At 42.6% G+C, this 23,205-nt stretch overlaps 1 protein-coding gene across 1 annotated transcript; it reads right to left on the bottom strand.

The window, feature by feature from the left end:
- Positions 1-18,158: 18,158 nt before the first annotated feature.
- On the bottom strand, positions 18,159-22,256 carry LOC110143479 (melanoma-associated antigen 10-like). The gene is made up of 2 exons (XM_020903104.2): positions 22,136-22,256; positions 18,159-20,146 (listed from the first exon to the last, which is right to left on the bottom strand). Exons 1-2 carry the CDS (start codon positions 22,254-22,256, stop codon positions 18,930-18,932), a joined length of 1,338 nt encoding a protein of 445 aa, XP_020758763.2. The 3' UTR covers positions 18,159-18,929.
- Between the last annotated feature and the right edge of the window lie 949 nt (positions 22,257-23,205).

Consider the following 23,205-nt stretch of genomic DNA (forward strand, 5'->3'; position numbering starts at 1 on the left):
GGGAGCTGACTGTGGCTCAGATCATGAACTCCTTATTGCCAAATTCAGACTTAAATTGAAGAAAGTGGGGAAAACCACTAGACCATTCAGGTATGACCTAAATCAAATCCCTAACGATTATACAGTGGAAGTGAGAAATAGATTTAAGGGACTAGATCTGATAGACAGAGTGCCTGATGAACTATGGACAGAGGTTCATGACATTGTACAGGAGACAGGGATCAAGACCATCCCCAAGAAAAAGAAATGCAAAAAAGCAAAATGGCTGTCTGAGGAGGCCTTACAAATAGCTGTGAAGAGAAGTGAAAAGCAAAGGAGAAAAGGAACGTATACCCATTTGAGTGCAGAGTTCCAAAGAATAGTAAGGAGAGATAAGAAAGCCTTCTTCAGTGATCAACACAAAGAAACAGAAGAAAACAATAGAATGGGAAAGACTAGAGATCTCTTCAAGAAAATTAGAGATACCAAGGGAACATCTCATGCAAAGATGGGCTCAATAAAGGAGAGAAATGGTATGGACCCAACAGAAGCAGAAGATATTAAGAAGAGGTGGCAAGAATACACAGAAGAACTGTACAAAAAAGATCTTCACGACCCAGATAATCACGATGGTATGATCACTCACCTAGAGCCAGACATCCTGGAATGTGAAGTCAAGTGGGCCTTAGGAAGCATCACTATGAACAAAGCTAGTGGAGGTGATGGAATTCCAGTTGAGCTATTTCAAATCCTGAAAGATGATGCTGTGAAAATGCTGCACTCAATATGCCAGCAAATTTGGAAAACTCAGCAGTGGCCACAGGACTGGAAAAGTTCAGTTTTCATTCCAATCCCTAAGAAAGGCAATGCCAAAGAATGCTCAAACTGCTGCACAATTGCACTCATCTCACACGCTAGTAAAGTAATGCTCAAAATTCTCCAAGTCAGGCTTCAACAGTACGTGAACTGTGAACTTCCAGATGTTCAAGGTGGTTTTAGAAAAGGCAGAGGAACCACAGATCAAATTGCCAACATATGCTGGATTCATAGAAAAAGCAAGAGAGTTCCAGAAAAACATCTATTTCTGCTTTATTGACTATGCCAAAGCCTTTGACTGTGTGGATCACAATAAACAGTGGAAAATTCTTCAAGATGTGGGAATACCAGACCACCTGACCTGCCTCTTGAGAAACCTATATGCAGGTCAGGAAGCAACAGTTAGAACTGGATATGGAACAACAGACTGGTTCCAAATAGGAAAAGGAGTATGTCAAGGCTGTATATTGTCACCCTGCTTATTTAACTTATATGCAGAGTACATCATGAGAAACGCTGGGCTAGATGAAGCACAAGCTGGAATCAAGATTGCCAGGAGAAATGTCAATAACCTCAGATATGCAGATGACACCACCCTTATGGCAGAAAGTGAAGAAGAACTAAAGAGCCTCTTGATGAAAGAAGAGACAAAAAAAGTTGGCCTAAAGCTCAACATTCAGAAAACTAAGATCATGGCTTTTGATCCCATCACTTCATGGCAAGTTGATGGGGAAAGAATGGAAATAGTGACAGATTTTATTTTTGGGGGCTCCAAGATCACTGCAGATGGTGATTGCAGCCATGAAATTAAAAGATGTTTACTCCTTGGAAGGAAAGTTATGACCAATCTAGACAGCATATTAAAAAGCAGAGACATTACTTTTCCAACAAAGGTCCTTCTAGTCAAGACTATGGTTTTTCTAGTAGTCATGTATGGATGTGAGAGTTGGACTATAAAGAAAACTGAGCACCGAAGAATTGATGCTTTTGAACTGTGGTGTTGGAGGAGACTCTTGAGAGTCCCTTGGACTGCAAGGAGATCCAACCAGTCAATCCTAAAGGAAATCAGTCCTGAGTATTCATTGGAAGGACTGATGCTGAAGCTGAAATTCCAATACTTTGGCCACCTGATGCGAAGAACTGACTCATTTGGAAAAGATCCCGATGCTAGGAAAGATTGAAGGCAGGAGGAGAAGGGGACAACAGAGGATGAGATGGTTGGATGGCATCAACTGACTCAATGGACATGAGTTTGGGTAAACTCCAGGAGTTGGTGATGGACAGGGAGGCCTGGAGTACTGCGGTTCGTGGGGTTGAAAACAGTCGGACACGACTGAGTGATGGAACAACAACAAAAACAAGGGTAAAAAAGATTACTATTACATTGCATTAGGAGAGGTAATAGGCTTTCTCTATATGGGTGCAATCTTTCTGGAAGGATATCTGTAACTATTATGTATCAAAATATAAAATATGCATAACATTTTTATCCAGTTGTCACACTCCTAAGAATTTGTCTCATAGAAATTATGGGACAAATGAGCAAAGAATACATACAGACTATATATAGCAGCCTCATGTATAAGAGAGGGCTTTCTAAATGATTTAATTGTTAATTAAGTGATCAGTAATTTGACTATATTTATGATATAGTGACACAAAGGAATATTCTGAAGTTATTTTAAGGATCTAAGGTAGGTCTGTATTGATAGGAAAGACATTCACAGAATTACTGAGTGAATAAATCAGATTACAATGTACCAGATTTATCATTATCTCCCTGTAAAAAAGTTGTTAATGTAAATAAATTATATGTAATTTATATGTAGATAGATTATACATTTGTGTATAATTTTTATTTTGTTATTTATACTTCTCTGTATTATTTCTATTTTCTAAAATGAACATTTATTTTATTTAGAACCAGAAATATATTAATTTCACTGCTAGTGTAACAATAAAACAAATCAGAAGTGATGTCAAAAGATAGTCCCAAACCACAGGCATAATAAGAAAAGCAAGAAAAAATAATAGCCAAACTATGAGAGAGAGGGGAAACCAAAAAAAAAAAAAAAAAACTAGAAGTGAGCAATTATTCAAAAAGTACAGTAATAATCTAGGATTATTTTGTGCAGAAGCAAATATAGCATAATATTATAAAGAATAAGTGATGCCCATAGGATGACTGTGAGTCACAAAGAAAGCATTAAGACCCATTTAATATTGTCTACTAAACAAGACAAAGAAGTGTGTACTTTTAAAATTGAGTTTCTACCAGATAGTTAACACAATAAAATATGGCAGTGCTCATAGGAGCAAGCTCAAGTTCTGTAACAAATACCATTTTGTGCAGCTTCTATTCACCTTAGGACATTAGAAATGTTGATGAGTAATCCCATCTTGAATAGAATATTGAGCTAACTCCTGATTATCCATGCGCGTGGGAAACAAGAACATTTGAATCATTAAATATTGTGAGGTTCCAGTCAACTGGAATGGAGTGCCTTAAGTTTTCTTTTTTGGCCTGGAGTGGAGAGTGGCTCTGGATACTGCCAGTGGAATAAATGGAGAAGGCAAGACAAACAGATAATAACCTACAGAAGAAGGCATCCCCCTCTGAATAATCAGGAGCTAACTCTAGAACCAAATTAATCATATCCTAGGTGGTCTGAGAGGGAAGAACCATGAGTAGAGATGGGAGCAAGAGGTCCCTGAGAGGGGCAATATTGGTCCCTCTTAGTGAGCAGCGAAGGGTCACACTGAGTGCTCTCCAGGGCTTCTCTTTCACTTGCAGCTTGTGCAGGTTCAGTATCCTCTCCTTTCCTCAGAATCCCAACACCTGGGGCTCCAAAACTAGCTGGGAATGATAGGAGATACATGGGCCTGGACTGAGGAGGTCAAGAGTCCTTCGGTACCTTCAAGCAGAGAGCCAAGAAGGCCACTATGGATTAATGCCAGTCTTGTATGACCTCTGGTACCACCACATACAATAGATACAAAATAAGTAAATGGTTAAGAGAATCAAGCCCACATGGAAACTCTGAGTTGGCACAGAAATGTGCAGAGGGAAGTCTTGAAAAAGTCAACAGCATTATTGATTAAGTACAATATGGTGACTTTGGCATTTCATAAACCTAGATGTGACCTGACTTTGTATTTGGACAAAAAGGTAACTCTTCAATGCTCTCCAGAAGCCGTCTGTATTAGTTTGTCAGGGTTTCCGTAACAAAGTATCTGAGATTGAGAGGTTTAAAAAACAGAAATTTAAAACAATGAGGATTTACTGTATAGCACAAGGAAGTATATTCAATATCTTGTAATAACTTATTGAGGCTTCCCTGGTGGCTCAGAGGATAAAGTGTCTGCCTGCAATGCGGGAGACCTGGGTTTGATCCCTGGGTTGGGAAGATCCCCTGGAGAAGGAAATGGCAACCCACTCCAGTATTCTTGCCTGGAGAATCCCATGGACAGAGGAGCCTGGGGGGCTACAGTCCATGGGGTCGCAAAGAGTTGGACATGACTTATAATGGAAATAAATTATAATGGAAAAGAATCTTCATCACTGACTCTTAATCACTTTGCTGTACACCTGAAACTAACACAATATTATAAATGAACTATAGTTCTATTTAAAAAAAGCAAGTTTATTTTTTCACAGTTTGAGAGGCCAGAAGTCTGAGATGGAGGTGTTTGTTGGTGGGGTTCATTCATCTAAGGCCTCTCTCCTTGACTTGGAGATGCCATCTTCTCAGTTCTCACATGGTCTTCTTTCTGTACCTATCTGTGTATCTTTCTTCAAAAGGATACAGATCACATTGGATTAGGGCCCGTCCATATGGCCTCATTTCATCTTAGTGATCTCTATAAAGGCTCTATCTCCAAATCCAGCCACATTCTAAGGTATTGATGGGTTAGAGCTTCAACATATGAATGGGGGGATGCTCAACTCAGCCCATAACACCATCTATAGAACTCCTCTTACTTGTATGAACAAAGTACACTGTCCCTCCTGCTCTAGCTCTGAGCCTCAGAGGAAAACATTGATGAGACCAGGGGAAACATCTGTCTCCCCTTTCAGACTGTTTACTCCTTCTCAAAGTGAAGATTTGAACCATTCCAGCCTATCACATGTCTATTTGCTGCAGAGCATTTAATAATAATCCAGCACTGTGTTTGTGGGGAACACAAAGAGGAAGATGGTACTACAGTGGCCCTCAAGGTATTCACTGTCTTGTAGGTTGCTAAGAGACAGATGAATCCCCAAAGAAGGAAATGTATAGAAAAAGTGCTGGGGTCACTCAGAACAGGGAGAATGCAATGACTTCCAAGACCGATCCTGCTCCTGAGGACCCCAGATCCCTAGAATAACATAACTGAAGAATGAGGCAACTTGAGTGACAGAAATAGAGGTGATTTTATTGGCAAAACATTTATCATTACAATTGGCTTTCAGCAAAAACACCTTTCCTAAGCTGACTCTCAGAGAAAGAGGCTTCCACAAAGATTTTAAAAGCTTTGAAATGAAAACAATTTTCCATGGTTTCTTCAATAGTTCTGTGCCCCTCTCACTGTAATAGTCAGACACAACCAAATGCCATGGGAAGAGGGTGGCTGGCCACTGAGGTGAATTGACATGAAGAGAAACTTGTAAGACCTACTGCTACAAGTTTTATCTTCTTCTGAGCTTGTGAATATCCTGATATTCTGTTCATATAAAATAGAATATACATTATGATTCTTTCCCACATACAGCCTTTTTAACATGGAATAGAAGAGGTAACTATACCCAAGACCTGGAGACAAGCGGAATGACTGGAAACATGACTCAGCTAGCTGAGAACAACAGCTAAGGAAAACCAGAATGAAAATATCTAGCTATCTCTGGCTACACTAACTCGAACGGTTTGGATGTAGGATCACATATTTGGAATTTCAAGAATGACTAAGTGGCCAATTTCATTTAAATACTGGATCTCCGTATGATTTATAATATTACATCTCTATTTTTTTTCCATTTATTTTTATTAGTTGGAGGCTAATTACTTCACAACATTGCAGTGGGTTTTGTCACACATTGACATGAATCAGCCATGGAGTTACATGTATTCCCCATCCCGATCCCCCCTCCCACCTCCCTCTCCACCTGATTCCTCTGGGTCTTCCCAGTGCACCAGGCCCGAGCACTTGTCTCATGCATCCCACCTGGGCTGGTGATCTGTTTCACTATAGATAATATTCATGCTGTTCTCTCGAAACATCCCACCCTCGCCTTCTCCCACAGAGTCCAAAAGTCTATTCTGTACATCTGTGATACACCACTGTCTCTGGGTATACATACTCAGAACAGGTTTTCCTTGGCTTTGGCTGGAGAGCAGGAGTGGTGCCAAAGCAAGTGCAGTGGTCCCCCTGCTTTGAACGATATGAAATTCAAAGACTACCTTAGCATCTCAACATCATCATGCACGCATTTTCACTGTTTCTCTGATATGGGTTTCTTTTTCTAATAAGGTCATTGATGTTGACATTCAAGAGATATGAAGTGAGATTCCCTGTGTTCCAGAACCTATGCTAGATGCTACTGAGAAAAAGAAAGCAAAATGAAGTTAAGGAGTATCTGGGAACTGGGAGAGGACCTTTTCAAATTGAGAGCTCAGAGACGAACTCACTGATGAGAAACCTGAAGGAGGTGAGGAAGTGAGCTATCTGACTCTTCAGGAAAATTCTGCTCCAGGCACAGGGAACAGGAGGTGCAAAGCCCGTGAGGCAGAAGCATGCCTGATGTTGATGAAGTATGGAATGGAGATCAGAGTGGCTGAACTTGATTGAACTCTAGGATGAATAATTAGAGAGGTAAGAGAGGCAGAAGGGAGCCAGATCACGTAGATTCACTCAGTCATTTGTAAGGTCTTTGTCTATCCCTCTGAGTCTGAGGGCTCTTGAACAGGGAAATGAGCTGACCTGATCTGACTTAATTTTTTAAAGAATCACCCAAGCTACAGTGTTAAAATTAGTCTGGAATCAAGAAAGGGCAGAGACAGTGATGCCCGTTAGGAGACTATTACAATAGTCCAGGTGAGAATTCATGGTGGATGGGACTAGGATGAAGAGAATAGTAATGGGAAAATTGTTAAGGTTGAGCCAATAACATTTGTTGATGGATAAGACTCTGCAGGTAAGATGTTTCTCTCCATCCACTGCATTATTTAAATTCTTGGTCTTTGCACAAAGGAGCATACCTGGAGTTCCAGGTCACAAAGGGAATCCACAGGGTCCTGTACTTCTTAATTAATGCTCTTGAAAACCCAAGATCTGAGAATGGATACTTAAACCATGATGCATGCCTTACCCTGCAGGGCACATTCAATCTAGCTAGAGTTGCACACTCTTAGTTTGGGTTTAATAACCATGTGGCATGCTTAATTCTTTGATAAATTTAGTTTTTCCCAGAGTCCAGTGAAGCTGATAGGGAACTGAATTAAAAGTAGATAAGTAAAACCCTCAAACGATAATTCCCACTAGAGTAAGTATAAACTCAAGGAGGAAACACAACGTTATAACTTCTTCAAGGTCAAATATGCACATTTCAATGGAAAGACTTGGAGGATATCTCATAAAATGGACTGGAAGGATAATCCAAAGCACACGATAGCCTCATAAGCACTTCCCAAATCACAGGATCTGTCCTGCAAGGACTTCGGCATGGCAGGGAGTAACATATTAATAGTAAATGGTTTCTTTGCCAGAAAAATGAGCTTTTAAAAGTTTCAGGGACTCCTTTAAAAGAATTGTCAATGTATGGCAAAAACCACTACAATATTGTAAAGTAATTAGCCTCCAACTAATAAAAATAAATGGAAAAAAATTGCCTCACAATAGAGGCTTACAGTTGTTATGGATTTAAAACCTGTTTCATATTTTAATAACTGAATAACAGCAGCCTACAATGAGATCAGTTAAATGTTCCCCATTTTCATCCCCAAGTTTGACTGATAGTAAAGGATTTCCCAGGTAGAACTAGTGGTTAAAGAATCCACCTGCTAATGCAGGAGACGGAAGAGAGGCAGCTTCAATCCCTGGGTTGAAAAGATCCCCTGGAAAAGGAAATGGCAACTCACTCCAGTATTCTTGCCTGGGAAATCCCACGGACAGAGAAGCCTGGTGGGCTACAGTCCATAGGGTCACAAAAAGTCGGACACGACTAAAGTGACTTGGCAAGTATGCAAAGGAACTACTAACACCCAACCACATGGTAGTCAAAGTTCAACTCCAACCTATCATGGGCAATGTGATATTAACTCCATGCCAGGGAATATTGGATCTTCATGAGGAACATGATTACGTTCTATTTCTTAGATCTTGACTAGATCTCAATCCAAGAAACAGCAAGAGAAGAGGCAAACACTTTAGGTGGAAGCTGAATTAAGAGCAAACTTTTGGTCAAAATTCCGAAGAAGGAAGAGCATTCATGTACATGGCCTAAGAGAGGACCGGGCAAAGAGTTAAGACTTGAGGACCCTTCAGAGTTTTGGTAAATTAAAAAGTAAAGGAAAAAGATCACCTTTCTGAATGATGGGACAGAGTTTTGCTAACCCACTCACCACTGAAAGGGTAAAAGCTATACAATCAACAACAGTAGTAATCATTTAAAGACTCTGCAAATGGTCTTAAGGGTGAACAACAAATCAAGAAACACCTATTTGATAATATGTACAAAGATTTCATGGCTTCCCTGCAATGCAGGAGACCCCAGTTTGATTCCTGGGTTGGGAAGATCCCCTGGAGAAGGGATAGGCTACTCACTCCAGTATTCTTGGGCTTCCCTGGTGGCTCAGCTGGTAAAGAATCCACCTGCAGTGCAGGAGACCTGGGTTCGATCCCTGGGTTGGGAAGATCCCCTGGAGAAGGGAAAGGCTACCCACTCCAGTATTCTGGCCTTTATAGTCCATGGGGTCGCAAAGAGTAGGACATGACTGAGTGACTTTCACTTTCACTTTCAAAGATTTCATAAGATCGGAATCTGTGGTATTTAAATGAAGACTGCTTCCTCTCTCCCACCTCCCAGTTCAGTGTGGCAGAGATCCTGACACAGACGATAATGACAATAACAATGACACCATCAACAAGAACTGGGAAGGACAACTAAAACAGACTCAGAGGACTCCAGGTTTAGGAGTCATTAGTCACAAATTTTAAATAACAATGTGCAATATGTTCAAGGAAATAAAACAATAAATTGAGAATTTTCTTTTTAGGAAACTACTAATAATGAAAATTCTAAAGCTGGAAATGCAGTTACTGATAGTGAAAATAAACGAATAGGTATAACGACAGATTTGTCACCGTAGGAAAGAAAATAAAGTAGGAGATAGATCTGGAGAAAATATCTAGAGTGAAGTAAAGACAGAAAGCTGAAAAATACATAAGATAGGGTAAGAGACATAGAGGATACAGGGGCAAGGTATAACATAGTGTAAAAGGAATCCAGGAGGAGATAGAAAGAAGCAAACAGAGTATCTAGAGATCAAGGTAATAACTTTCCTACAATGACCAAGGATATTAATCCACGGATTAAAGAATGCCTATGAACACAAGCAAGATAAAAATATATTCTATGCATATTATTTTAAAACTATTGCAGACCAAAGCAAAAGTTTGAAAAAAAAATATCAAGTATTAATTTCCAATGGCCACTGTGACAAATTACCAAGAACTTGGTGGCTCAGAACAATAGAAATTTATTCTCTCACACTTCTGGAAATCAGAAGCCTGAAATTAATATCACTAAGCCAAAATCTAGATGTCAACAGGACTATACTCCCTCCAGATACTCTAGGGGAGAATGTGTTCCTTGCCTCTTCCAGCTTCTGGTGTCAGGTAGCATTCCTTGTTTGTAGCCGCATCATTCTAGTCTCTGCCTCTGTGATCACATCAGCTTCTTCCTTTCTGTCTGTGTCAAGTCTCTCTCTGCTTCTGTCTTATACAGAGATTTGTGATCACAGTAAGGCCCATCTGGATAATCCAGGATAATCTCCCAATCTCAGGATCCTTAAATTGCCATATAAAGAAGTATACACAGGTTACAGGGGTTGAACGTGGATGTCTTTGCAGGGAATGGGCACATTATTCAGCCTGAAAAGTGAAAGTCACTCAGTCATGTCAACTCTTTGCAACCCCATGGACTATACAGTCCATGGAATTCTCCAGGCCAGAATACTGGAGTGGTGGTCATTTCCCCTTCTCCAGGGGATCTTCCCAACCTAGGGATCGAACCCAGGTCTCCCACATTGCAGGCAGATTCTTTATCAGCTGAGCCACAAGGGAAGCCCTTATTCAGCCTACCATACTTCAAAAGAGCAAGAATTAGACTGACAGCCGGATTCTCAACAAAAATTATGAAAGTCACAATATAATGATACGATGTCTGCAAAGCACAAAAGAAGCATAACTTCCAATTTAGAATCCAATATCCAGAGAAAATATACTTCAAGAATGAGGGAGAAAGAAGGCCATTATCAGACAAACAGAAACTGAGCAAACTCATCACCATTAGAACTCTGAAAAGCAATACTAAAATAGAGTTTCCTGGCAAAATGAAAGTGATCCCACTTGGAAGCTCAAAGACACAAAGCATGACAATGAGCAAAAGAAATGGTAAATTTGTGGTAAATTTAAATGAATACTGACTGTGCGTGTGTGTGTGCTAAGTCGCGTCAGTCATGTCTGACTCTGTGACCCCCGTGGACTATAGCCCGCCAGACTCCTCTGTCCATGGGATTCTCCAGGCAAGAATACTGGAGTGGGTTGCCATTTCCTCCTCCAGGGGATATCTGGTCTTCAGCAAAAATAACAGGAAAATACCCATCTGGAAATTAAGAAGCACACTTCTAAATAACTCAAAGATCAAAAAACAAATCACAACAGAAAGTAGATAATATTTCAAATGAAATAAAAGTGAAAGTGCTACATATGCAAACTTGTGAGATACAGCAAAAATAGTCATTTGTAAAGAAAAAAATTCAAAGGTTAAATGTACATATTAGAAAAGAAGGAAGACTGAGATCAATTAGCTGAGCACTTATCTAAAAAGACTAAAGAAAAGAGAAAATTAAACCCACTGAAAATAAGAAAGATGGAAAAATAATAATAAAAGTATAAATTAACTAAACAGTAAATAAGCATGCCATAAAAAGGAGACAAAAGCCAGGTTGGATCTTGAAAAAAAAATACTAAAATTGATAAAATTCCTGGTAAGACATACTGAGAAAAAGTCAGAAAAGTTACAAACAACTGATACCAAGAATGAAAAAAGGAGAAAATTAAAATACCATGAAATAATAGAAAAGACTACAAAAAAGAATGTATATGTTTGTATAACTGAGTCACTTTGCTAACAGCAGAGATTGGCACAACATTTTAAATCAACTATACTTCAATAGCTTCCCTGGTGGCTCAGATAGTAAAGCATCTGCCTGCAATGCGGGAGATCTGGGTTTGATCCCTGGGTTGGGAAGATCCGCTGGAGAAGGAAATGGCAACCCACTCCAGTACTCTTGCCTGGAAAATCCCATGGATGGAGGAGCCTGGTAGGCTGCAGTCCATGGGGTCGCAAAGAGTCGGACACAACTAAACGACTTCTCTTTCATTTTTCTGGAGAGATACTTCAATAAAAATGCTTCTATATAAAAAAATTTTAAAAGCTCATGAAAAATATTAAAGCCAACTTTTGTTAATACATATTAAAATTTACATAAAATTCTCAAATTCCTGATGAATGCAATTTATCAAAATGTATGTTAAAAAGAATAGTTAAGTCTCAATAATTATATAACTATTAAAGAAATTAAATCAGTAATTAAAATTTTCCCAGAAAGAAGCCCAGACTCAGGTATTGTCAGTAAATTTTACCAAATATTTAAGGAAGAAATAATATTAACCTAACGCAAAATCTTCCAGAACAAAAAAAGAACTCTCCCTATGCCTTCCCTTGTGGCTCAGCTGGTAAAGAATCCACCTGCAATGCAGGAGACCTGGGTTCAATCCCTGGGTTGGGAAGATCCCCTGGAGAAGGGAAAGGCTACCCACTCCAGTATTCTGGCCTAGAGAATTCCATGGACTGTATAGTCCATGGGGTTGCAAAGAGTCAGACACGACTGAGCGACTTTCACTTTCACTTCACCCTATGCAAGTTATTAGCCTGTTCACTTTCACATGCTTTCTGTGGCCTGAGCATGTACTGCTCTGCATTGCAATGCACTAGATTTCTCAGGTTACCCTGCTAACTTGTTTTCAAATAGGTTTGGTCAATAAGAGGCACTGATGATGATGCCAACCTCTGAGCTCAGGTCTCACCACTTTCTCCATGGTCCCCCCAAACCTGGAGATGGTAGAGATTTCTTACTTTTTTCATGGAGTTGCCTCCCTTGGTTCGTTCATCAGCCATGTAACAATTTTCTGTACTTAGTCCGCTTTTGTCTTTTCCAGGCTGGCACTGCCTGATACAATTCTTGGTATCACCCCAGGGGATATGCCCTCACAATGAGTTTCTGGAAATAACTTTTGAGCTTAAAATTCAATGAGAACTTCCTTGCAGGTGGAAAAAATGGCATAGTATCAATAGTAATCTATACTAAAATTATCTTTGATATAGCTTGAATGAAATGCCTATCTCAAAGTTTTGGGAAATCACATATCTTAACTATATGATCAGTGTAGGAGTAGTAATGACTATGTCTGTGAAGTAGGATGGTTAATTTTATTTTACCTCTGAAGGAAGAAATTTATTCTTGCCTCTGACTTCTTTCTTTATACTATTATGTACCCAATATAGAATAGTGAATGACAATGAAGCTTGCTTTCAATGTTTCATTATAATAAAAATTTTCAAATGCACAAAAAAGTTTTAAAAATTTTGTTATGAATGTATGTATACCTACCACGTAGATTCTACAAAATTTATGAAATTCTACAACTTCATCCACTAACAAGACATCATAATATTAAAATGTGCAAGAGAACCAAACAGACTCTTCATAAGATAGACGATAAGCATATAAAATAGTGGTTAATCTATTTAGTAAACACAGGAATACAAATTTAAACCACCATTAAGGTACTACAACATGGAGGGAAGGCTTTATGAACAAGTAGATTCTTATTTGCATGGCATTGTATTTGCAAGTCTGAAATAAGTTGAGTGACTCTCTGTCCAAGTTTTTTGTTTCTTTCTAGTTCACAAACAGTAAGCATATGGAAAGCTGAATCCAGCAAGAAGCTGATCACTATTGGAAACAAATTATCTAGAGAATGCATACTTATTTTTGACAGTCTAAATCGCATTTAACATATTTATAATATTTTAAAACTATGAAGGGCATTCATATGTGTTTCAGAGGGTTAGAAAATATTGCAAGCATAAATAAGTAAATAAATTATATTTCTGTTAGCAAGAGAAGAGTATTATTGCTATTTTTATATATACTTTCAGTTTTGTGTATGTCTACATGAATATATAGACGTGTGTATGCCTGCGTGTATGTGTGTCCAACAGTCTTCCAATCCTGGCTTTATTCTGAATTAGTTTGATATATTGGGACATTTGTTATGCATAGATAATTTGAGTTTTAAAATCAGCATATAGAACTTCTGCTTCTGGCCAAGATGAAGTGGGAACCAGATTTATACACCTACCTGAAACAACTAAAAAATATCTGCATGAAATAGATGAGACAAAACTTGACAAATGATTGGAATTAGGCAACAAAGGATGGTGATTTCTGATTAAAAAACAAATGAGGCGTGTCCTACAACTTACATCCTGGAGAGAGACTGAGTACCATAGTGCACAGTGGGGAGCCTGATTGTCTTCTTGTGTTGAGAAGATGGAGCTGGGAGATCAGGGGGGCCATGGTGGCTAGATAGCTCTCATAGGGTTGGGGACCATTCTTGTTCCCAATGGTCAGAATAGAAAAGCTCCTAATTCATTGTGCACTGCTAAGAGTACTTAAAAGGATTTTACCTTAGAAGTGAAGAAATACTGACCATAGGTTATGAACACTGCTCTCATCTCACCTAACAAAGCTTAAATCAATACCCAAAAGGATCTTTGTTGCTATTGTTGTTCAGTTGCTAAGTCATGTCCAACTGTTTGCTGTTTTCAAATAACTTAACTATGTCCCAGTTAGCTCTTACAGGAACCACTTCAACTGTGTTCTTAAAGGGGATTAAGCTATACAGTTTTAATAGATGGTATTTGGTTCCTCTTACCACTGAAATAAATTACCGACATTATCATGACTTAGCACAAATTTATTTTCTGACAGTTTTAGAGGTAGAGCAGTTTTGAGAAAAAAAATTCAGAAATATTTATAAAATGTTAAATTATCCTCACTCTTTCCACATTAACCCAACTTCTATATTAGTATGCATGAAAATGAAAGTCGCTCAGTTGTGTCCAACTCTTTGTGACCCCATGGACTATACAGTCCATGGGATTCTCCAGGCCAGAACACTGGAGTGGATAGCCTTTCCCTTCTCCAGGGGATCGAACCCAGGTCTCCTTCACTGCAGGTGGATTCTTTACCAGCTGAGCCACCAGGGAAGCCCAAGAATACTGGAGTGGGTAGCCTATCCCTTCTCCAGGGGATCTTCCCAACCCAGGAATCGAACCAAGGTCTCCTGCATTGCAGGTGGATTCTTTACCAACTGAGCTATGAGGGAAACCCATTAGTATGTATATCTTAAAAGAAAATGTCCACATTTACTCAAGAATTCTAAGATGTTAATTTCATTTTATTTATCATACAACAAAAGAAAAGCAACTTATGAATGTTTAATTATGATGCATACATACCTCAGCATTCCAAGAGGTAGTTTCAAAAGTGAGGTGGAGCTGTATATGCTGTCATGGGAAGATCCTGCATCTTTTTAATTCAGGGACAAAGGCTAGTGGCACATCAATATGTGCATCATAATCTATGTATGTCAAATCAAATCAATATATTTTATAGGATAGAAAATGCATATCTATGAAAAAGCCCATAGTCCACTTTAAAGCAACTCACACTACATTGTTAATTGTGGTGACCTCTGAGTAGAAGGCTGAATCATGCAAAAAATTTTGTAAAGGGGATTCTGTGATTTTTCTGTAGCTTTAGAAATTTTTGCAACAGGAACATATACACTACTACCACTGCAATTAAAATATTTATATAAACCTAACAACAGAAATAGTAGCTGTGTCTGTTAAAGTTATTGCAACCTGATGAAACAGGCAAACCTTGACGTTTGAAAGACTAACAAAACAGTGTGTTTTTGTGCAGGTAAATTCTCGTGTGGTTTAGCAGGGGCCCTCAGCTCTAGGGGGCCCAGGGATCCAGGCTGCTTCTGTCTTGTGGTTTCAGCACCTCAACACTGGATCACCATGTTTGCTGGTGAATCGAGGGAGAGTGTGTGGAACCAGCCTCCTGCTTCTCAAGTGCCTCCAGGTGACAGTAAACACCTGCTTGTGTCTCAGTGGCCAAGGGTTGCCACGACCCCTCTTAACTACAAGCAGATTGTCAGCATAGTGTCCCTCGTGTCCAGAAAGGTGAGCAAGACAAGATGTGGACGGGCACTGGAGCCTCTCCCATGTACCGTTACAAAGTAGATGCTCAAGAAAAAACTATTATGATTTGCTGAGATGAAAACCATCTTCAATGCTTGGAGGAGTTTCTGAGGTCAGATCTGCCTTGAAAGGCTCTGAAATTTTCAAGCATCTACTATGTGACGGATGCTTTCAAATACAGGATCACATCTAATTGTCAAATGGTACTGTAAATCTCAGCAGGGAGACTTCACTTTCTTCATTCAGTGGCCCCTTTCTGCACTTTTCTTTGCAACAACCTCTATAATCTCATAAAACTGAAAATGCACTTCTTCCTCTTAATGCAAGCTCATACTTCTAACCCTTTGAGTCTCTGCTCACCCTCCACGTGACTGAACTTGCCTGAGTACCTGGGTAGGTGCCATGAGGCACATTGAAAGCTGGGACTTTCCTGAGGGCATGTATTGCAAGAGGGAGGATGGGTAATTATTCTATTTTTCATCAGAGCTGACATGTCTTCCAAGGAACCATTCTTAACTCCTAGGAAACTCCAGGGATTTAGGAATTCAGCTTTAGAAGTTTGCTCCACAATGACTTCTGTCATCTTTCCTCATCTACAACTGAGAGAGTCTCTGGTTTTTTAGCACTTACATAAATTAGGTATTTGATCAGCAGTGAATTTAAAATAAGACACCTCATGGAAATCCTATTTAAAATACCATGGTGGTTTCAATAACCCTCTATCTTTAGGGTTATGTTCCAGGAACCAATAGATGATGTGCCAAATTATACTGCTCTTACCACCCCATTTAGAAAACACTTGGAGACTGTGTTAGAGATACCAGGGCTGGTGACCAGGTGTCTTAAAGCAGCTGTCCCCAGGTGAATTTTTACATCAATCGGGCTGTTGATATCATAGGCCTTCTAGGATGAGTCATGGGACAGCCAGAGGACTAATGCTCTATGTTAGGGGAAAGTAGGTGATTCTGGACTTCCAATGGAGACCAATGACAAGCTGGTTAGCAGGCTAGGTTTGAGAGTTAGACAGGAGAGCATACAGAGGAAGACCAGGGAAAGGGTGCTATAATTTGGGAAAGTTCTGGGTCTGAAAAAAAATGCTAGGACCCAGGCAGAGTCAGTTCTCAAGGAACTCTGGGACTCAAGTGGGTGGACCCCAGGTTAATAAAGCCCACAGACAGTACTCAAATTTCATTTAAATCTCATTTTCATCTTTCTTCTTTAGGCCTGCTTTTAGTACCTTAGACACAACATCCTTGTCACCTCAGAGACATCGTGTAGTAGAGAGAACAGAATCGAATTACAAGTCAGAAGGTTGGCCACGGGCTGGGGTAGGTGGGAACAGCATGGGCTCAAGAGGAATTCAGGCCAGGATCTAGTCCCTATCCTGTCTCCTAGTAACACGTGATGCTGGGAAGATGCCCAAGTCCCATGGTGTTGGCTTCTTCACCTGTGAAGCAAGTGGGCTCAATAAGCTCTGTTTTGTAGGGCTTCAGGGATGTGGGCAGTGTATGTAAAGCATCTCACACAGTGCCTATCATATATTGGAACTTTGATGACTGGCAGTCACTTCTAGTATTATTTTACCCACAAACCATACTACCCCCTCTTCTGAGAACCTTGTTTGCTTTTTATTTTTCAGATCTCAGAGAATATGCAAAGCAATAGAACGAAGAATAACACATCAGTCAACAATATTGCTTTGTAAACAAAACTCAGTACAGTTGCCCTCCTAGAAGATGTTATTTAATTTGGGGTGGGGGAGTCTCCCTCAGCTGGATGCAACTCACAGTTCCTAGAATTTGAGTCAAAGACCAACTCTATTCTTCCCCCTCGCCCCAGCTGCTTTTCCATCCAAATGATGTCTTCCATTCACTCTACCCCACCAACATCTAGCTCTTGCTTAGAGCTGTCCAAATGACACTCAAGATCATCTAATTAAAATGTTTTTAAAATACAGTGCGTTCTGGCTTTCCATGGCCAGAGAAAAGAGTGTCCCTTGAGAGGCTTCTGGGCACCACTTCAAAGTCATATCACCATATTTCTTAGGAAATTCTTACAGATGATGAGTATAAAGCATCTACTCTATGTACTGTACTCCACAGTACTGAGACAAGAGTGCAGGGCTCCTTCCTTACCTGCTCCAGGAGGAGATTCTTATCTAGTTTTTCAATGACCCGAAGGTAACTGCTAAGTGCAGTTTTCTATTCGAGGTTTTCCTCTCACCTCGAAGACACACCGTGAGTCTGGTCACGGCCACCACCCAGCTTCATCACCCCTAGCTCCTCCAGAACTGAAGTTTCCCAAAGCTCCAAACTGCCCTGACTCAGGGCAGTTACACTTACTCAGGGCAGTTACACATCCATAATCCTCACCTCCTCTTCCTTTCTTTTACTGGTTATTTAGTATCTGGTGGGCCAAAAAGTTAGTTCGAGTTTTTCCATGCCGGCTTATGGGAAAATCCATATGACTTTTTGAAAGTGAAAGTCGCTCAGTCATGTCTGACTCTTTGCGACCCCACGGGCTGTACAATACGACCTTTTAGGCTAACTCAATACTTAGACCTTAACCCTTAGTATTTAGAGAATAGCTCATTATCTTCCTGATGTGACTGTTGCTCTTGGACTCTACAATTTTATAGCTAGGGGGTGTATCTCCCTTATCTTGGTGTCCCCCTACTTCTCAGGGCCTTTCAAAGAGTCAGTCTCTAATTAATGATTGGGGAATAACAGAGCCAGTGAACAGGGAATCTTGTTTATTTAGATTTAATACTGCATATATTCTTGAATAAGCAAAGCATATCCAGGTACGTATCTTTTAATTTTACAGAAGAACACAAGAAAAGGGATAACGGAAGGCAAAAATTAACTATTTTTCACTTTTCTCTTGTATTTATTTCCACATTTTCAAGGAAAGTAATTTTCCAATGCTATGTTTTCTTATTCCAGATCACAAAATATAATGAAAGGTTTCCCAATTTGTTTCACAAAATAGCAAAATGCAGAAAATCTTAAAAGCAGCAAGAGAAAAACAATTTGGTACATTTGAAGGAGACCCCATAAGAGCATCAGCAGACTTTTCAGCCAAAATTTTGCAGCCAAGAGAAGGGCACGATATATTCAAAGGGCTAAAAGAAAAAACTTCCAACCAACAATATGCTCGTTACCCTACAAAGTTATCATTCAGAAAAAGATAGATAAAAAATGCTCCAAACAAGCAAAACCTAAAGGAGTTTACCATCACTTATACAGGTTTATGACAATAACTGTAGCTACAAAATAGGTAAAATGTTCACTTCTTAAACCAGATAAACAGCAATACATTTCTGATGAATGTCATTTGTAAACTTAGAACTTGAAGTTAATTAAGCCTTTTGTTAATAGGAACAGCATTTGAAAAGTACCAAAAAGAAAAAAAAAATCTCCAAATCACCCATACACAGCAGGAACACAAAGATACAATATATTCAATACTCCCAAGCCCCATTTTGTAAGTGACTGTTCTCATCAAACAGAATGAAACATTTGCCTCCACTTCAGTTGGTGTAAGAGGAGCTGTTGGATGTGCCCCTGGAATAGGCCCTGGTCCTGGCACAAATCCCAGCCCTGGCCCTGGCCCTGGTCACAACTCTGGTTTGGGTTCCCGTTTTTTCACTTTGCAAAGCATCTTCATACAAGCCGGGGAAAGCACTGGGGGTAGTACCATGGACTCTGGCCAAAAACTCTAAGACTTTCATCTTAGTGGTCTCTGCATACGTCCGGGGACCCCATAGGAACTCGTAGCGGGCAGGATCACTATTGGGCACCTGCCGGTGTTCCAGGTACCCTGCTTGCACCCACACTTGGGTCAGCAGCTCCCTGGGGTCCCCATAGATGAAATGGTTCATACCAGCATACAGCCCCATGATACCCAGCATTTCCCAGACCGTTTCCTCAGCGGCACAGTTGCCATCTATGAAGATTATACTCAAGGTATTTACAAGGAGGCCAGCCATGGGCATGCTCTCCTCATCACCACCCAACAAATCATTGTAGGTGAGACCCAAGGTGTTGACCAAGACATAGCAAAGACCTGTGGAGTCCAACGCCTTCACATCAATACCAAAGACCAGCTCCATGCACTCAGCAGCTTGGCTGAGGATCATAGGGAAAAAGTCTTGGTAATCTCTGACAACACTAAGCATATCTGCCTTTGTGGCCACCTCCTTTCTGTGATATCTGAGGAGCAAGAATGACACCAGATCCCCCACCTTATCATCTATAGCACCTCTGAGCAAGTGCCCACCGTCTGGCAGGGCCTGCGGAGTGCTTGGCCTCTTTCTTTTTCTACTGCCAGAGCCCTGATCTGATATGATTGGTGGAGTGGTTGCTAGGGCAGTGGGCAAGGTCCAAACTCTCTGAGAACCCTGGAAAGGACTTGGTGTCCCAGCAATACCAGGAACCTCAATTATGGTGCCTGGGGTCAGAAAAGAGGAGGAGGAGGTGGGGTGGGGAGAGGAGGAGGAGGAGGAGGAAGAAGAGGAGGAAGAGGAGGAGGAGGAGGAGGAGGAGGAGGAGGAAGAGGAGGAGGAGGAAGAGGAGGAGGAGGAGGAGGAAGAGGAGGAGGAGGAGGAGGAAGAGGAGGAGGAGGAGGAGGAGGAGGAGGAGGAGGAGGAGGAGGAGGAGGAGGAGGAAGAGGAGCAGGAGAGGAGGAAGAGGAGGAGGAAGAGGAGGAGGAGGAGGAGGACGAGGAGGATGAGGTATGCTCCCTCTCCTCCTCACACTCAGGAACTTGTGCACTCCAAAGTCCCCATTTATTGCTCTGGGACTGAACGTTTTCCTTAAGTATGCAGCGCCAACACTTCATGTAACACCAACGCTTTGGAGGTGGAGGCATAATGACTCCTGGTAGCAAGAGTACGGACAGACAGTGCAGAACTGGATCCGCAGGCCTGGGGGAGAGAGGGGGTGTGAGCGGCCTCGACTGAGAAATCCACCCTGGGCGGTCTGACTCAGGCCACTGACAGGTCTCCTCTCAAGGGGTGCTCTCGGGCCTCACAAAGGAGCTCCTCCTCAGTGGCCTGACCCCTGGCTACCTGAACGAGGACGTGAGGTGGCTCCCCAGGGTGCAGACAGCACAGCCCAAGGTTCCGGGGATGAAGGGGGAAGGGATTTGGGTCTTGTGGGGTCCTGTCTGTTCTGTGGTGGGGAGAACAGTGTGCCTGGTGCACACTCAGGGCAGGCACCTCACCTCACCTTTACTCCTTGTGCTGCCTGGACATCCTCTGCTCTGTGACCTGAGATCTGTGACTTGAGCCTCAGACCTGGGCTTTCACTTCCTGGTTCCTGGAGCCCCTGTGAGAGGAAACAAGGGGGCACCTCGGCTGTAAACTGTGGCACGGTTCTGGGCCCCTTGGTGCTGGTAGGAGGGTGGACTCTGTGAGGTTCTCACTCTTCTGGGATGGGTGATCCCATTTGTGCTCACTCAGGGCTCTCACCTTTGCCCTGGCAGGATGTGGGCTCTCCTCACTGCAGGCCTGAGACAAAACTCTCAAAATAGGATCCCTAGAGTGAACAGAAGGAAGTTATGGGGCTTCACATCTAACTATGCCTGCCCAGGGCCTCCCCAGGGGGAAGAGGAAGGGGTGGCTGAATACTGTGGGGCCCATCTGTCCTGGGATTGGAGAGGAGGTCTGCTCAGTCCTCACCTTAATGCCTGGCAGCGTTTCCTTCTTCTTCTTCCTTCCTTCCTTCTTTCTTCTTCCTTCTCAGTGCACCTTTCTTAAGTGAAGTGTCTCACCTTTATGTGAAAACAAAGACAGAAATGAGAGGGCACCACATGCAGTCAAACTGCTTCAGGTCCTCCTGTGGCCAACAGAAAGGACAGGGATAGGTGGGATTTAGTACATTTTCACATGAGTTCAGCCAGTCCTCTCTCAAAATCCTCACCATTACTCTTGACAAAGCCTGAGCCTCCTAGCTCTGTGCAGTTGAGTACAATGCCATATGCTGATACCTCACCTTAGGTGACCAAGCAGGAAGTCAAGAAACAGCACATTTGCAACCCCTTCCCCATCCCATCTGGGGCCTTTTGGGGTTGACAGTAGGGGCATGTTTTTGTGAGATTCCCTCTTTTCTGGGGTTCAGGGTTCCCAGTCTCTCTCAGACCCCAATGCATAAGTTAAGTACAGGCCTAATGTGCTCATCCAGCCCCTGGGGCTTCCAGGGCTGTCAGCAGGGCTGGAAATCTGTGCAGTCCCCATCTGTAGTGGGGTCCAAGTTCCCCTCAGTCTTCCCTCAGGGGTTTGACTCCTTCCCTTGACTCCTGTTAGGACTTAGGGTTCTCCCCTCTCCCCACTGAGGCCTCGCCCCTTTCACCAGGTTCCCAGTCTCTCTGACACCCGGATGTCAGGAAATGATACCTGTTTTCATCCCGCCCCAGGGCTTCCCAGAGCCCAATCCGATCTGGAGCCCAAGTTCCCCTTAGTCCTCCCTCAGAGTTCCCACCTTGACTCCCCACAGGACCTCGGATTTTTCTTTTTGCCCACCTAAGCCCCCCGCCCTTTATCTCAGGTCCCCAGTGTTTCTGATACCTGGATGTCAGAAAATGCTGCCTGTGCACATCCCACGCCAGGGCCTCTCAGAGCCTTCTCTGTTCTCGCAGGGTCCCCTCAGTCCTCCCTTAGGAGCCTCACCTTAGTCCACGAAGGATCTATGATTCCGCCTCTGCCCTCCCGTGGCCGCGACCGTTTTCACAGGTCACCCCTGCTCTCCAAGACCTGGATGAGGAAGTCAGCACAGGCTGCCACAGGCTCATGGCGCCCCGTGCGGCTGACCACAGCTGAGGGCAGGGGCAGGTTTCTCTGGGACACTTCACCCTCCATCCGTGTTCTAGGGTCCAAGATCCCCTCGGTCCTCCCTCAGGGGCCTCACCTTGACTCCTGTTAGGATTCTCCCCTCTCTCCAACCGAGGACCCGCTACTTAAGCTAGATTCCTGGTCCCTCCCGGACCGGATGGCAGGAAATGTTGCCTGTGTGTACATCCCACACCAGAGCCTCTCAGAGCCTTCTCTGTTCCCACAGGGTCCCCCAAGTCCTCCTTCAGGATCCTCACCTTAGTCCACGAAGGAGCTGGGATTCCGCCTCTGCCCACCAGAAGCCGCGACCGTTAGCACAGGTCACCGCGAGCTCTCCGAGACCCGGATGAGGAAGTCAACACAAGCTGTCACGTGCTCATCTCGCCCTGCGGCTCACCACAGCTGGGGGCAGGGGTGGGTCTCTCTGAGACCCGGATGAGGAAGTCGGCACAGGCTGCCACGGGGTCATGGCGCCCCGCGCGACTTACCACAGCTACGGGCAAGGACAGGTTTCTCTGGGACACTTCACCCTCCATCCGTGTTCTAGGGTCCAAGATCCCCTCAATCCTCCCTCAGGGGCCTCACCTTGACTCTTGTTAGAATTCTCCACTCTCTCCAACTAAGGACCCGCTACTTAAGCTAGATTCCCAGTCCCTCCGGGGCCGGATGGCAGGAAATGCTGCCTGTGTACATCCCACGCCAAGGCCTCTCAGAGCCTTATCTGTTCTCACAGGGTCCCCTCAGTCCCCCCTCAAGATCCTCACCTTAGTCCACGAAGGAGCTAGGATTCCGCCTCTGCCCACCCGAAGCCGCGACCGTTAGCACAGGTCACCCCACCCTCTCCAAGACCCGGATGAGGAAGTCAGCACAGGCTGTCACGTGCTCATCTCGCCCTGCGGCTCATCACAGCTGAGGGCAGGGGCGCGTCTCTCTGAGACATGGATGAGGAAGTCAGCACAGGCTGCCACAGGCTCAT

The sequence above is a fragment of the Odocoileus virginianus genome, unplaced genomic scaffold (genome assembly GCF_023699985.2).
Source record: "Odocoileus virginianus isolate 20LAN1187 ecotype Illinois unplaced genomic scaffold, Ovbor_1.2 Unplaced_Scaffold_13, whole genome shotgun sequence".
Lineage (NCBI taxonomy): Eukaryota > Metazoa > Chordata > Mammalia > Artiodactyla > Cervidae > Odocoileus > Odocoileus virginianus.